At 39.8% G+C, this 15320-nt stretch overlaps 2 protein-coding genes across 2 annotated transcripts; both read left to right on the plus strand.

Moving 5' to 3' along the window:
- The first annotated feature begins 766 nt into the window (after positions 1 to 766).
- On the plus strand, positions 767 to 8494 carry ak6 (adenylate kinase 6). Its single transcript, XM_033973399.2, has 6 exons — positions 767 to 883; positions 961 to 1053; positions 1757 to 1849; positions 4656 to 4714; positions 5451 to 5596; positions 7368 to 8494. Exons 2-6 carry the CDS (start codon positions 1017 to 1019, stop codon positions 7555 to 7557), a joined length of 525 nt encoding a protein of 174 aa, XP_033829290.1. The 5' UTR covers positions 767 to 883; positions 961 to 1016; the 3' UTR covers positions 7558 to 8494.
- Positions 8495 to 13809: 5315 nt separating this feature from the next.
- LOC117376856 (C-C motif chemokine 21a-like) lies at positions 13810 to 14738 on the plus strand. Its single transcript, XM_033973402.1, has 3 exons — positions 13810 to 14012; positions 14181 to 14295; positions 14501 to 14738. Exons 1-3 carry the CDS (start codon positions 13958 to 13960, stop codon positions 14598 to 14600), a joined length of 270 nt encoding a protein of 89 aa, XP_033829293.1. The 5' UTR covers positions 13810 to 13957; the 3' UTR covers positions 14601 to 14738.
- The last annotated feature ends 582 nt before the right edge of the window (positions 14739 to 15320 follow it).

Genomic DNA, 15320 nt, shown 5'->3' on the forward strand with positions numbered 1-15320 from the left:
ACGTTTTACGACCCGCGCTTTACGGCTACTCACGCTTCTTTTCCGCGTGACTGCGGCAGAGCACGGGTTTGCACAGCCCACTAGCGCCGCTATCCGGAAGGAACCGAAAGTCTACAGGCAACATTTTGAGGACTTTTCACTTTTCAAAATGTCAAAGGATAGAATAGTCCATTTCTTTGGAATTATTTATTACTGTAGCTGTTTTTTTGTTTGCTTTTTATTTTTTCAATTGGAGATCATATAAAACAAATATAAAAATAAAATCCAACCATTAATTTTGTAGCTCGCCTAAAAGTGAATAAAATGAGGGAATACGTGTATTTATTTATTTTATTTTTTTAATTTATTTATTTATTTATTTATTTATTTATTTATTTATTTATGTTTTTATCGTTACACGGACCCTAAAGTTAGTCAGTATATAAGATTAAGATTTGAACTCTTTTCCTTCAAGTCTCTCAAAAATGCCATCCTTCCATTTTCTTCCGCTTATCCGGGGCCGGGTTGCCATATCAAAAATGGTTCATTATAATTTAATTAATTTATTTGTTTGTTTGTTTGTTTGTTTGTTCGAGCATTTAGGCGGGTTGTCTGATTTCAACACGGCATTCTTCCTTATCCGTTTTGCAGCCTATTTGCATGGTAGTGTATTTAGTATTTGTGTCTTTTTGGTCCATAGGCCTACACATGCTTTCAGTGAGCGATGTAAACAAAGAAAATCATAAACAAGCGTCCATACATAAAATGCACTTTAGTTTCTTCCGGTAGGGGGTAGTGTAATCACGCCACCCTGGTTTGTTTTGGTTAGTAGTTAGCAGTTAGCCACGTGCTCCGGGATAAGTGGACTGATCTACTGTCACTGCGGACTGATCCGTGTGTGCAGGTGTGTATGTTCTCCCCACACCGTGTGTCCCCGAAATGTGCTCGGACACACTGGACAAATGTGTCTTTGTTTTACAGTTCCACTTTGAGCCTTCACACGTGTTAGCCGAGTGTTAGCACCAGCACAGGAACAGATGATCATGAGGAAGAAACCCAACATACTCCTGACGGGTAAGTCACTAAACATCAACTCATCATATACAACTCTACAGACATATCTAAAATCTGTTATTATCATGTCAGGAATGCAAGTCTGAATCGGGGCTATAAACATGAGATCTCCCAGAAGAAACATAATTTAACTAGATCTGAATTAGGACTAAATCAGGACTAAACATGGTCTAACTCAGAACTATACCAGTACTATGCACTGTACAATAATTATGAAAAGTACTTTTAACAACCTGGTGACTTGAACTGCACATTCTTATCTAATGCAGTGCTTCTCTGTGGCATAGGTGTCTGTACTCCTTAGGCACAGGGATAGGACACTAGCATGACACTGTGGGGTGCAGATGGGGTTTGTTCTTGAAACTGTTGTATCATTATCAGTGGCTACACTGTTAAGCAGTACCCTGTATGACCATTACATAAGACTGCTGAAGGCAGATTGGTGACAATTACAAAAACTATGTACTTCTTCACATACACTAATGTACTATGTCTTGTATACTCATGTACAGGTCTTTCACATACACTAATATGCCATGTTTTGTCTACCCCTGAGTAGTTCTTCATCATATACACTAATGTATTCTAAACTCATGTACAGGTCCATCACAATCACTGATGTATCTATTGTACTATGTCCTATATGTGCAGGTCAAGTACTTCATCACAGTACTCTTATGTACTATGTTCTGTGTTCTTGCAGGTACTCCAGGAGTAGGGAAGACCACCCTGGGGAAGGAGCTGGCTCAGAGGACAGGCCTAACATATGTTAACATTGGCGAGCTGGCACAAGAAGGTACAGGGCAGATTTGGAAAATTTTCTGTTTCAATTAAATTAAATTATTATTATTATAGATAATTATAATAAGATAATTGATTTACCAACAGAAAGTTAGAAAATCAGCAATGAATCAGACATTGGTCAATAGGGTTAGGGTTAGGGTCAACAGACAAGCAACTTAATCAACAGAAAACAAGCAATTGGATAACTGTTTCAAAACATCCTCTGTCCTCCTTCTCAGCAAGGGTAAAAAAAAAACAGTGTGTAAAAGACAAACCTCGAGGAGACAAACCTCTTATGGACGGGCAGGCTGCAAACGTGTCCAGGACCAGTGTTGGGCATCTTACTTCAAAAATGTAATTAGTTATAGTTACAAGTTACTTCTCCCAAAAAGTAACTGAGTTAGTTACTCAGTTACTTTTTGGGAGAAGTAACTAGTCACTAGGCAAAGTAACTACTCGTTACTTTACTCCACGTTACTTATTATGTTAAAACAATAAAAACACAACAGATGTGAACCTTTAACATTTATGTTACTTTAACAGATTGCAATTATTTTGCATTTGTTTCCAAGTAAATTATAGAATTTATCAAAAAAATAATAATAATAAAAAACATTTCATTTGAAGTGCAAATAAATCAACATGTCACACAATTTCAGTCAACTGTACTTCAAGTATTTTCTTCATTAAAATAAACAATAACAATAAAGTGCTTTCAGTATAATACTGAAAAGATTCATTACCATGTTTTGCAAAACTAAGGCATTCAAATGTAAACATGTAAAATAATACAAAACCTTTAAGCTTCTCTGGCCACACACAGTAATTCTCTGCCCAGTATTCAAATATTAATCACCTCTGATCTGAGCCTGTTCCTCTTTGGAGAGAACACAGTCACGTTTCTGATCAAAACACAACTCGGATCCAATCCACTGTGAATGCACGTGTGGACAGGACATCATTTCCCATCATGCATTACGCGTTTGTAGTCCATGCAGGCGGCCGCAGTCAATGGAGAGCTGCTGCGCTCAAAAACTTCCCGTTACCGGCGCACAAGTTACGTCAGAGCAAGTTGGTGGCATCTTGGACACAAAACTAACTGGCATGCACCGCGCACCGATCGACGGCGTCATATCTGCGCCCGCCTCATCTCAAACAAACCTTTTATCTCTGAGACTCTGATGAAGAGCAGAGTGAACTCAATTAAAAGTAACGCGCCACATTTTATTGTCAGTAACGGTAAAGGCGTTACAACGCTGGGGAAAGTAATTAGTTAGATTACTCCGTTACTGAAAAAGTAACGCAGTTAGTAACGCCGTTATAGTTTAACGCCATTACTCCCAACACTGTCCAGGACTAATGTGCATCCATTTGCAAATAGAGTTCAAGACTGTGGGGCCAGAGCTCACTCAATTAAGGGACAGAGAGGACTCATCCAAGCCAGGTATTGGGTCATCCATCAGGTGAGGGAAGGGGAGGATCCCGGTCCACAGAACAGATCAGCACAGGAGGGTCATCTAGGGTCCAAGACAGGGAACAGCATATGAATAGCAATGAACGAACTCCAGCTGAACTGAATAGTGAATGTTGTTGACAGGGAAAGTAGAAGGAAACAGGATAGTGCTCAGATTACCATACTTCCCCCAGCAGAGATCCTAAACTTAGCTTAGCTTAGCTAAAATTGTGAGTTTTATTTCTGCTCCTAACTGGCCTGGCCATAAGCTAGAGGAATGTTTTAAGCCTAGTCTTCAATGTAGAGACGATGGCAGGGAGCTGATTCTGTAACACAGGAGCTTGGTAGCTGAAAGTTCTCCCTCCTACTTGGTTCCTAGAGTGTGCTTTTAGACACTCTCGGAACCACCAGTAGTCCAGCATTTTAAGAGCAGAGTGCTCTGTTTGGAGCACTAAAGTATCTTACAAATATGATGGGGGATTCCTTCTATGGGTTTACATGTCAGGAGGAGAACTTTAAATCTTCTTTTAGTTCCTGTTAAGAGCCTGGTTGCTGCGTTTTGAACTAGATGAAAGCTGTTTATCGAGTTTTTAGGGCATGCGGCTAATAGGGAATTACATTAATATACCCTTGATATAACAAATGCATGGATTCATTTTTCAGCAATTTTTCAGCTAGAGAGTCGTGTAGGCCTTTGGGGCCTTGAACAATGACTTGTTTTTTCGGGGTTAAAAAGCAGATAATTAAGTGTCATCCAGGTATTCATGGTCTTCTCACAGGCACCAAGTTTGTCTACTCGATCAGTCTGATCTGGTTTCATTGATAAGTACAGCTGTGAGTCATCAGCATAGCAGTGGAAGTTATTGCCATGTTTTCTGATAATTCCTAATGGCAACTACAGAACCCTGCGGTACACTGAAGGTTCTATGACATCGGCCTATTATCTTTGGGCCTTTCTTTTTTCAATTGAAGCATTATAATTGGGTTGTAACTTAAATTCTGAAGAAAGATACTTGATTTTATATTACATTTAAAATGCAATCCTTTCCCTGACCTGAGACCTGTCGAAGGCATTATATCAGTATATCCCTTATACAATAATCAATTTTTAAGCTCTGATATTTTTCAAGTGCAAAGGGAGGAGATATCTATAAATTAATCCAACTAGTTCCTAGCTCTCACAAACCCTATGGCACATTGTTAATATTCACCTTCTCACGTTATTCCTGTATGACAGTATTATTTTGATAATGGGTATTATTTATTAGTAGTTGATTTGTGACTACTACGTGACATATTATTGTGTTTGTTAAACGACTCATGCTTTAGTGTGGACTTAAGATGTCCTCTGCTCTTGCTTGTCTAGGACAGCTGTACGATGGGTTTGATGAGGAGTACAACTGCCCGATTCTGGATGAAGACAAGGTCAGAGTAGAGGCACCAGCTCCATCTCAGTTTCATACGAACAAAATCCTGCTTTCATGTGGTCAGAAATGTGAATCGAATATTCTGTAGGCCAACTTTGATGTACCATCAGGTTTACAAAATAAATCAATACTCTGATACTAACTGATACCAAAACTAGTATAAGAACTGTAGTAAAAGTGTTAGGTCAAATTTTGTCCTATTTGTGTCATTTTTGATACTTTCTTGAATCATAGAATGGTCTTGAACTACATCAGGACTAGTATAAAATCACACGGACATATTAAAGAGCCAACTATTATTTTGCATCGGAAAAAAGGTTTTTTATGAACTTTGTTGTTTTAAAATCTGTATAGAGTATAATTACATTGCATTTTCCTTTGAATCAAGTTTGAAATTTTAGTATTGTACTGACACTAAAACTCTCATAGCTGCAAAACCCAAAACCTGCACCATGGGTCAAATCCTCTATCTAAGGTTGTCCTGACCAAGACTTAACAGCAGTAGCTCGCTGCTCCTGATTGGTTTCCCCAGCAGCACGGGTTGAAAGATGGGTCAAATGCAGAGAATGAATTTCCAACACGTCACGAGGGATCATTAAAGTATACCTTACATTAGCTTACAAACCTTGTTTTCCCCATTTGGTCATACCATGTGTGATATGTGGTGGTATCTTGTATGACATGTGCTGTGTGGTATTATCATGTATGATGCTACGTTCTGTGTGGTCCTGCAGGTGGTCGATGAACTGGAGGACAAGATGGCAGAAGGCGGTGTCATTGTGGACTATCACGGCTGTGACCTGTTCCCTGAGCGCTGGTTTCACATTGTGTTTGTCCTGCGAACAGACAACACCAAACTGTACACACGTCTGGAGACCAGGTCAGTACATAGACTGTACTCTCAGACAGTACACAGAATGTCCATACACTGTAAACACATCTGGAGAGAAGGTCATTAGTGCATATTTTGTTGATCTATTCTCATGACCACTAAAGGTCGATGCTTTATTTTGACGTTATTGGTTCCTAAACATGCTTTTAGTTTCCTTGGTATTTAATGTTTCAGAATACAAAATACTGTCTAGATTTGTTAAACACATTTGTTATGCAAATTGACTTTTTTGAGCTTTTAACCATGTTATCATTAATCCAAAGTCATCTTCTCTGAACGCTCAGATATGCTCTTTTCACATTTCACCAGTTTAGTTGCATCACAGGTAACTGTTCTTCTTCTGTTCAGTTTTTAAACTCCTAAACCATCACCTGACTCATTCTGTGGTCAAATTGTGTTCACAATGACCCCATGGCTCTATTAGCATAGCATTCACAGGGGATATGGCCCATTTCTCAATTCCCAGTATGCAGACTCCATACTCATTTATTCTCAGGTACTGGGTTTTTCCACTTTTGGGACAAGTGATGACAACTCAGGAAATAAATCCTTTGTATGTGCTTGCTATAATAAAACTACTGCAAAAAACATATCCATCTATATCCATAATATTGTATAACCCATCACCTTCATCTTTTATGAACATGAATTATGTTTATTCTGGTAAAAAAAAATCCAATATTCTGCCTTCTAGGTGCAGTACTGAATACATGTATGGAAACTGCATTCAAAATATGTACCGGAGGGTATTCCAGTACAGTTTCATTTGGTGATATTCAGAATACTGTAAAGTTACTTTTCTAAAATCAGGAATAAATATTGGAATTCTAAGCATTCAGAATACTGCATTCTGATTGGGGCCGGTCTATTGAAAAGCAACTACTAGCAAGTAACTATATATTGTAAACATATTAATTGTGAGGAAATAGAAGCAATGAACCAAAGTTCTACACATCTGCTAAAAAACGAAGCCTATGCATGTTTATTAGGCTATGTAAGAATTAGGACAATTGTTGCAAATAAAACCAGATCAGTAAGTGCATTGATTTCCATGTGCTGTGTCTACTGGCTTGACTGCTCTGCTGCCGTGTGCACACTGCTCTCCGTGTGCACATGGCTGCTCTTTGTGCACGTGGAGGAGAGGGCAGCAGTGGAGAATCTCAACCAGGCCTGGGTCTACATGTGTGCAGAAGGATGCATTGCAACCCTCATTTCAGGCACCTAAAATTAATTCTCCTCAGATGCATCACTGGTAAAACGGGCAGAGCAAATTCAATTTTGGGGATTTCCAGCAGACTTGTCGAGAAGTGGGATTTGGATTGAGAAACTGCCATGGATGTTTTTTAATTCCTTTTGCTGACAGCAGAGGGTGCTCCAACACCTAAATGCCTCATTGAGGAGGTGAAGTTTTTAAAGTATGTTTTGCAACTGCACACATGCTTTAAATTCTGCCATTTCATTTTTTTCCCCAGCTTTTATTCCCTTGCTTTTTGGTGAGAGTAGCTCGTTTAGCACACAGTGGTATGGAATGAAGCACAGCAACACACAACATCAGGAATATATTTGCTAAGGAAACAATGTTATACCATGGTACAAAGTCCATTCTGCATGTTATGTCCCCTTTTAAAAGTAATACATTACTAGCTGTTACCCTGAGAGGTTTTGTCATCTGTATTAAATATTAGCCTATTATTAGCATATAGAACATCATCTGAAACCCAACAATATAGTGTATTTACTTTTTCTTTTGTGAGCATAGGGGCTACAGTGGCAAGAAGCTGCAGGACAATGTGCAGTGTGAGATCTTCCAGACCATCTTAGAAGAGGCTCTGGAGGCCTACCAGGAGGAAATTGTGCACCAGCTGCCCAGTAACACACCTGAAGACCTGGAGCAGAACATGGAGCAGATAGTGCAGTGGACCGAGCAGTGGATCAAGGACCACAACTAGAACCTCCAAACAGAGACTGAGCTGTCATACTTTTCTGTTTATCATATCGTTAAAATACTGTGTTATCAGAATGTTCAAAATTCCAGAAAGGAGGCTATTGGAGGCAAAATGAAGTAGATATAATACATTTTAAATTATCAGATTAAAATTGTAATGGTAACAGAAACAACAAGTTTTGAATTAGAAGGGTTGAAATGTTAGTTAGTTAGTATAATTGGTGATAAAATATGCAATACATCTGTACATAAAATAATGATCCTGATTACTAAGTACGGATTCTGATTCTTTCTTTAGATAATAGAGTCTGATTTTTAAATCATAGTACTTTCTTTTATATTACCATATGGCCTTATATCTGTGTAATCCCTCAGTTGTCTAGATAGGTTCCATAGTGGTCCATGGGCGTATACTAGTCTATGTGGTCTTAGATTTGTTCTAGTACAGCTCAAGATCATTGTAAAGCTTTAGGTTCATTTCTATCCTGTGAATGTGACTTTTTAGTTATCAGTACCTGTTCAAATGAGTATGAATTTAGTATCGACTAGTATCTGATTTTCGATACTTTTGACGACCCTGTTCCTCACAGTGGGCTCCATTCTGGAATTTAGAATGTTTTTGTTTACAAACTTGTCTCTATAAAATTGTTTGTATGATGACAAGTTGATGTGAGTGAATACATAACTTCCAGTGCAGAGGACTCTTGTGTTGTCTTGTGTCAACAGCACAAATGTACCCTGTGAAAGAAGAGATACAAAGCAACATGGTTGCTGAGCTTGTAGACAAATCCAACAAATGTTTTGCCTTGTATTGTATGTGTGCGTATGGTGTAAGGATTCTCTGTGTCTTTGTATTATAGGATGAAATGGAACTGTGCTTCTTCTTCAAAATATAAACCTGTGGTGGGACTGGGCTACAATAGTTGACTATAAAGACACTTCAGTAATTTAGTTTTTTTTTGCTCACCACATTGATACAGTGACCATTACACACGGGAGGTTACTGCAATGTCCTGGCTGCCTCAAGGAGAGTTCTACCTGTAGGGAGTGAAAAGTCCAGTGCTGGCACAGAGGGGTCTTCTACAAATTGGGGTTAATGTGGAATTTAAATTGAAAATAAGTTAGACTAGACATTTCACTAAAACATAGTTAACATTGCATTCACAATTAATTTACAGCCACATTGTGTAACTTTATTATAACGTTGTTCATTTAATCTTCCACAGTGTGTCATCAAACTTATTTATCTTCATGGAGATTGTTTGTTTTTTGGTGGACGGGTTTAACTTTCTTTGTCCATGGAACCACCTATAGAACACTTTCAGGACATAAAATAATGCGTACATTTGGAAAACACATTTAATACCAGAGCCCTGTGTTCAAGCCATCAGAGTTCCCACTGCTGACAGCATTAGGCATGACCCCAGACAGGTGTAGTGAAAATTGAGAACTAACTAATGGTTTATTTTCTATTGCATAACTATCTGAAATGGAGTGATTTCCGAGTGCTCAGAGGGAGAAGAGTTAGTGCACAGTGTTATGGAAAGCAATGTGAAAGCAGCAAAATTCTCAAACTCTTTTTGATAAGGAGATTTGACTTAGAGGGTATTTTATGATTTTATGATAGCAGTCAAACTGTAAACGAGAGCCAAGGCATGTCTAATTCACACGATATAGTTATGATTTGACAACATAAATAAGATATGACATAGTTATAACACCTTTTACCTGGGTGTTACCTTTTCTCAAAAAATGTGTTTACATACCTAACATGTCCTGGAATTTTGGATGGAATTTTTTGTATTGATGACAAAGATATAATATAAGGATTCTTTCTTAGAACTCAGCTCTATTTCCTGTAATGTTTTCACATTACGGCCTCTAAACTTGAGAAACATTCACCACAGGTACAGTCCCAATGGACTAAGTGTTAATTAGAAAACGTTCATATGCATTTTAATAATTGCACTTAGATAAAATGTCACAAATCAATCATACTCCTTTATGTAGTGAGGGCAAAGCTTTTATTTTCTGTAACGGCTGGGCACCACTTTTATGACTGGAAGAAGAGAAAGTGTGTGGGCTCTTGTGCTGGGAAGTCCAGGGAGTGCCAGGTTTTTGTGCCAACTGAAATTTCCAAACAAGACAGACATTATTCTTTTCATTTATTCATTCAACGAGACAATGGACGCTCATATATCAGATTCTATTTCCCGTCTACAGCCGTTTCAGAAGGAAGGAGGGGTAGAGGGTGCAGTGCTTCTTCACAGAGCAATAACATCCATGCGTTTCATAACATTCTGTCAATCATTCACACACGTCCATATCTCATTATGTCAGTGTAGCTCTAGAGGCAGCAGCTTCATTTTATGTCATCAAAATTCCCTGGGGATGTGATGCTAACTATAGGCACTGCTGTCTGAAGCTCTGTTACTCAAGTTACACTTTAATCTGAGGTTTGTTTTAACACAATCTGACCATAAAGAGCTGATTTGTGCTGTTAAACAAGTCCCTCTCAAATAATGTTACATCACAAGCTAGTTAGCGTTAGTTAAAGGTTTTTCATTTAGTCACTCAGCTTTTAGTTGAAAATCAAACACTGAAACAGGACCATGAATGCTTGTATTGATCACAGGCTGTGTTGTTTGAATCTATCTTGTATTTTCCCAGTGAGTTTTGAAATGCAAAAAAGGTTTATTACCTAGTACTTTTTCTGCATAAATAGTTGTTTTAGCATGATCTCCCTTGCAGGTGTAGACAGTGTGTACTGTCATTATTTCACTTTCTCTTATTTTACTTTAAGTCCCTTTTGCTTTTTGCTATAATGACAAATAATTTTGACTCTTTTCTTTATCCACTGCTCCTGTTGGCCAGGATCTGTCATGCTATGAATGAGTGACAGGTGGAGTCAACCAGTGATCTTTCAGTTGGACCTATTTACTTGTCTGCTCATTTTCTACAGTTTGGCATTAAAGTACCCAAGCAGATGATGTGGAGAGTTTCCAAGGTATTTTGAGCGTAATCACAGCATAATTGCATTTAGAAAAGTATAATGCTTTTCTGCGAAATATTCCAGGCAAAGAATTAACATCTCCTTGGATGCTGAGACGTACCCACAGACTGTATGAATATAAATAGACATAGTTAACCTGCTAGCATCTGCGTTTCAACTTGGAAGTGAGCATGGACATGCTTCTGGCTCATCGACTCTCATCAAGTCCTTCAAATATGCAGTGATTAAACGGCTTCTGAAATAACCTTATCTTGAACCTGACCTTTTAGCCAACTATAGACCCATTATAATACTTTGTCTCAGAATACTTGAAAAAGTTGTAGTTGTCACCACCTACAGGGTAATAATTTATTTGAGGTTTTTCAATCAGGATTCAGAGCTCACCACAGCACAGAAACTGTACTACTCAAAGTCACAAATGACTTGTTACTAGCTGCTGACAATGGACTGGTCTCAGTCCTGGTTCTGTTGCAGCGTAGACACCATCAACCACAATATTATACTACAGCGTTTAGAGTGTGAAATAAGTGTCAGAGGGGCAGCCCTCAGCTAGTTTAAATCCTACTTATCTGATGGGTATCAGTTTGTGAATTTAAACCAGAGCTCCTCACTGTGTTGTAAGGTAGCCTGCGGTGTGCAATAGGGCTCTGTACTTGGGCCAATTCTGTTCACACTTTATATGTGGTATCATCAGAAAACATGACATTAACTTCCACTGCTATGCTGATGATATGCAGCTGTACTTATCAATGAAACCAGATTAGAATGATCAAGTAGACAGTGTGAAGGACATAAAAACCTGGATGACACTTAATTATCTGCTGCTCAACCTCAAAATAACAGACGTCATTGTTCTAGGCCCCAAATGCTTGCGAGACTCTCTATCTGACCAGATAGTAACGCTGGGCAATATCAGCATGGTCTCCACCCCTACTATAAGGAGCCTTGGAGTCTTATTTGACCAAGAGCTCTCATTCACAGCACATATAGTCCAAGCCTGTATAACGGTCTTTTTCCACTTGTATAATATCGTCCAAATCAGAAAAAGTATGAAAACATCTGGGGAGTACAGCTGTTTCAGATGCCTGGCCACTGACTACCCGGTGATGACTGAACACTAGATGCCCCTCCTGTGCCTGATCCTGTTCTGTGGACCCCGATCCTCCCCTTAACTAATTCTTGCTAACTCGCTAACTGTTGGTTAAATGAATGATCCTGTTAAAGCCAAAGAAGCAACTGCTGTTGTGATTTTAGGCTTTACAAAAATTTTTTGAATTTAATTGCTGTCAAGCTTGTTATTTTGGTCTTTGGTCTTAAAATGTTCATATTAACCCGCTCTTTATGATCCTGGTGTTTTTTTATTTCATGAATGAACATTAATTACAGATAAATCAGGTCACCTTCTTTCCCCGAGGTCGCTCCCACTAATGTTAGCAACGGGTTTTTGAAAATTACAGGAATCGGGAATGATTCATGTGAACTGCCGTAGTTTGTCATTTTTCTTTTGTATATATATTGAGTCATATGTTGTAAAACTGCTGCTTTTGATTCTTGTGCGTTATTATTAAATAGGGTAAGGCATTATAAGTAAATTTTACTTCAGCCTAAACCCTTTCAGTCATGATAGAAATGTTATGTACAATCTCATACAAGTTGAATAATGTTTCATTTTGAATATAATGACCGAATAAAATATCAGGTTTAATTGACAGCATTGCTAAGCGCCTACTCCACCCTGGTGCCAAACCAGCATTGTGAATGGGAACAGGCGTTACCCTTAACAGCCTTGTACCCTCAAGAGCCTCGCTCCTAAGTAAGCCTTTGGTTGCTATGATACTCGTGGTCGGGATTCCAAATATGGAATTCGACTCCAAATTAGCCCCCAGCCTTGAGGAGCTTCATTTCTTTGGAGCCGAACACTATGGATGATTTCACACTCCCTTAGTTCACTTCTTTATACAGTCTATGCTCAGGTGAAGTGCTCCTGGCACCATCACCATGTAGGGCTTCTCCGTGTTTCATCAAGCTATGTTGATAAGATACGGCAAGAAAGTAAAAGTGTTCCTGCAGTGTGGATCTCTGGGAAATCACAGACATTGGTCGTGATTGTGTTGACCCCCCCCCCCCCCCCCTTCTCCGCCGTTCAGGCGTGGCTAGACATGTTCCTCATGTTTACTACCTAGCATTGCAAGACCGAGCAGAAACATGACGCAATACAATTCAATTACTCCGTGGGTTTCAGAAGGATACAAAATCTGGACAAGCAAGCACTAGCAATTAAAGTTTCATTCACACATGTTTGAGTAATACTTTATTATTAGTCTGTCTACATCACCAAAGCTCAAAATGCTCTGTTCCACCTTGTGATGTCATGAATTGGTAGTTTAAACGCTACCTTTTAAGTTTTGTTTAGTAGAGATAAGAAATTTCAGGACTGAAATCATCTAAATGATTCTAGTGAATTTTAGGCGTGTTCTATTAAAATGACGACTGGATTCGGTCAATTCAAATCTCAAAAGTTTATTTCCCTGTCCAAAATTCAGAACGCACAATGTTGCGTTTAAAGGAGGACTGTTATAAGAAATGAATAGTTACAGTGTCAGGGTAAGTGCTCGTATAGTGCATTCTTCAAAAGGATACAACATTCAAAGGATATGAATTCAGTATAAACATTATAACATAGAAAATAGAATAAAATGGGCCCTTTAAAGGTGGTGTACCTGATTTTCACTGTTTTAAAAGGTGACAAACACAATTAGTTAATTTTAAAGGGTTTGCAGTGGTCCAAAATTATTCCTCAATTATCTTATGCATTCTGAGCATCCTAATTATCCACCGTGATGAATTTATAAGTTACCACCGATGTTCTCCGAGATTTGGTGCACCCCTATTCTTCATCATCTACAGGCTTCTCCTCAGACACATCACCTGTCACTATGAACCTCACCTTCACTGCTACGCCGGTGATACTCTGAGGCCCCTACAGAACACAGGTCCAGTGCTCAGGGGCCCCTACAGAATCAAGAGCTCTAGGACCCCCACTAAACACTGATGGAAACTGTGCTACACAATTCAAAGTAAACTGATGACACAGACTTGGGGTGGCCTTGGGCCTAGCTCTGCAGAGGCCGGCTTGCAGAGCATTTGGCCCCAGGCCCTGCTTAGCCTTTGTTTGGGTGAGTGCCAACCGCTCCCAGTTTCCAGTCAGTGAGCTGCACTTTCACTTTCTCTTCACCTGCATAAAAGAAGTCAGCATCAGCCCAAAGCTCCAGACACGATTCACCACAGCAACCTCTACCCTTCCATCAGCATACCACCAGCCTGCAGCCCACCGCTGTCAATCAACCTCCTCCATCTACCACCAGCTCCAGCCCCCCTCCAGAGCAGACAGATGGATCCCAAAGTGTGTGTCCTGCTCCTGCTGCTGTTTGCTGCTCTCTGCACAGGTGAGAACCTCCAGGATGGCCTAGAATTACCACTGACAACCAGATGGTTGTTGGTTGAAACCCTACCTGAATGCATTAGCTGCAGAGGTCCATTGGCCTTGTGGTAATGTATTAGGCTAGTGCAATGTTACTGTTATAGTTTAATTCTAAAAAGTCTCTGGTGTGCAGCGGGAGTCCCGCAGGACTGTTGTCTCAGTGTGGCCCAGAAGCGCCTCCCGGCTAAACAAGTCCAGAGCTACAAGGTGCAAGAGGCGGGGAAAGGCTGTGACATAAGCGCCACTGTGTAAGTATCTATCTATCTGTGTGTGTGTGTGTGTGTGCTGTGCAGGAGCCAGTGTGTGTGTGTGTGTGTGTGGGGGGGGGGGGGTGCGTATGTGGGTGTGTGTGTGTGTGTGGGGGGGGGGGGGGGGGGGGGCAGTCAGGGGCCAGTTTAACTGTGAGTGCACGCAGGGACCAGTTTAACTGTGTGTTTGTGTGTGTGTGTGTAGGGTCCAGGTGAAAGGCAGAATGCTATGCCTGCCTCACCCAGAGGGACAACAATGGGTGCAGAAGCTCATGAGGATTGTGGACCAGAGACAGCAGCAGTAGGCGGAGCCGTGAAGTGGAACACTTGTAAATGAACTCTTGTATCTCTGTGTGCAGACTGATTCAAATGCACTTTAACATAACCACTGTCTGTCCATGTTTTAAATAAAGTGTGCATCACTGAAATGCACTTAAATGTAACCACGGTCTGTTCATGTTTTTAAATAAAGTGTGTATTGTAAGAATGTTTGTTTCTGGTGTATATGTCAAAGAGGAGACTGAAAGAGACTGAAACATAAAGTCAGAGGAGTTTAATGAGTTCCACACAGGTAAAGTGAACAATGAAGCAACGGACTGTTAGGCGTGTTCTATCAAGATGACGACTGGATTTGGTCAATTCAAATCTCAAAAGTTTATTTCCCTGACAGTTACAATCTAACACTTGGGGTCATATGATCTATCCCTCAAATGTGCAGCAGGCGGTCTGTCTGCCTTTCCCTGGCCCCAAAGATAAAAATGTAACATGCCACATGAATATGCAAATATTATGTTGAGAAGGTGATCCCTCCTTCAGGCCTCGTTCACCTCTCCGAGACGCACCGGTCTGTTTTCCGGCCTTGAGTCTACTCCGGCAGCCCTATCTCTGTAAAGGAGTTTCTGGAAAACACCAACTGTCTCCCACAATGTTGCCTTTAAAGTAGGACTGTTATAATGAGTGAATAGTTTCAGTGTTAGAATGTAGTGCTTGTTATGCATACCTCAAAAGGATACAACTTTAATGAA

The sequence above is a fragment of the Periophthalmus magnuspinnatus genome, chromosome 9, assembly GCF_009829125.3.
Source record: "Periophthalmus magnuspinnatus isolate fPerMag1 chromosome 9, fPerMag1.2.pri, whole genome shotgun sequence".
Classification (NCBI taxonomy): Eukaryota; Metazoa; Chordata; class Actinopteri; order Gobiiformes; family Gobiidae; genus Periophthalmus; species Periophthalmus magnuspinnatus.

Coding starts and splice junctions, on each gene's coding strand:
- ak6 (XM_033973399.2), top strand. CDS start 1,017: ATGATCATGAGGAAGAAACCCAACATACTCCTGACGG. Junction 1,054..1,756: donor ACCCAACATACTCCTGACGG/GTAAGTCACTAA, acceptor GTGTTCTTGCAG/GTACTCCAGGAGTAGGGAAG. Junction 4,715..5,450: donor CGATTCTGGATGAAGACAAG/GTCAGAGTAGAG, acceptor GTGGTCCTGCAG/GTGGTCGATGAACTGGAGGA.
- LOC117376856 (XM_033973402.1), top strand. CDS start 13,958: ATGGATCCCAAAGTGTGTGTCCTGCTCCTGCTGCTGTTTGCTGCTCTC. Junction 14,013..14,180: donor GTTTGCTGCTCTCTGCACAG/GTGAGAACCTCC, acceptor TCTGGTGTGCAG/CGGGAGTCCCGCAGGACTGT. Junction 14,296..14,500: donor TGTGACATAAGCGCCACTGT/GTAAGTATCTAT, acceptor GTGTGTGTGTAG/GGTCCAGGTGAAAGGCAGAA.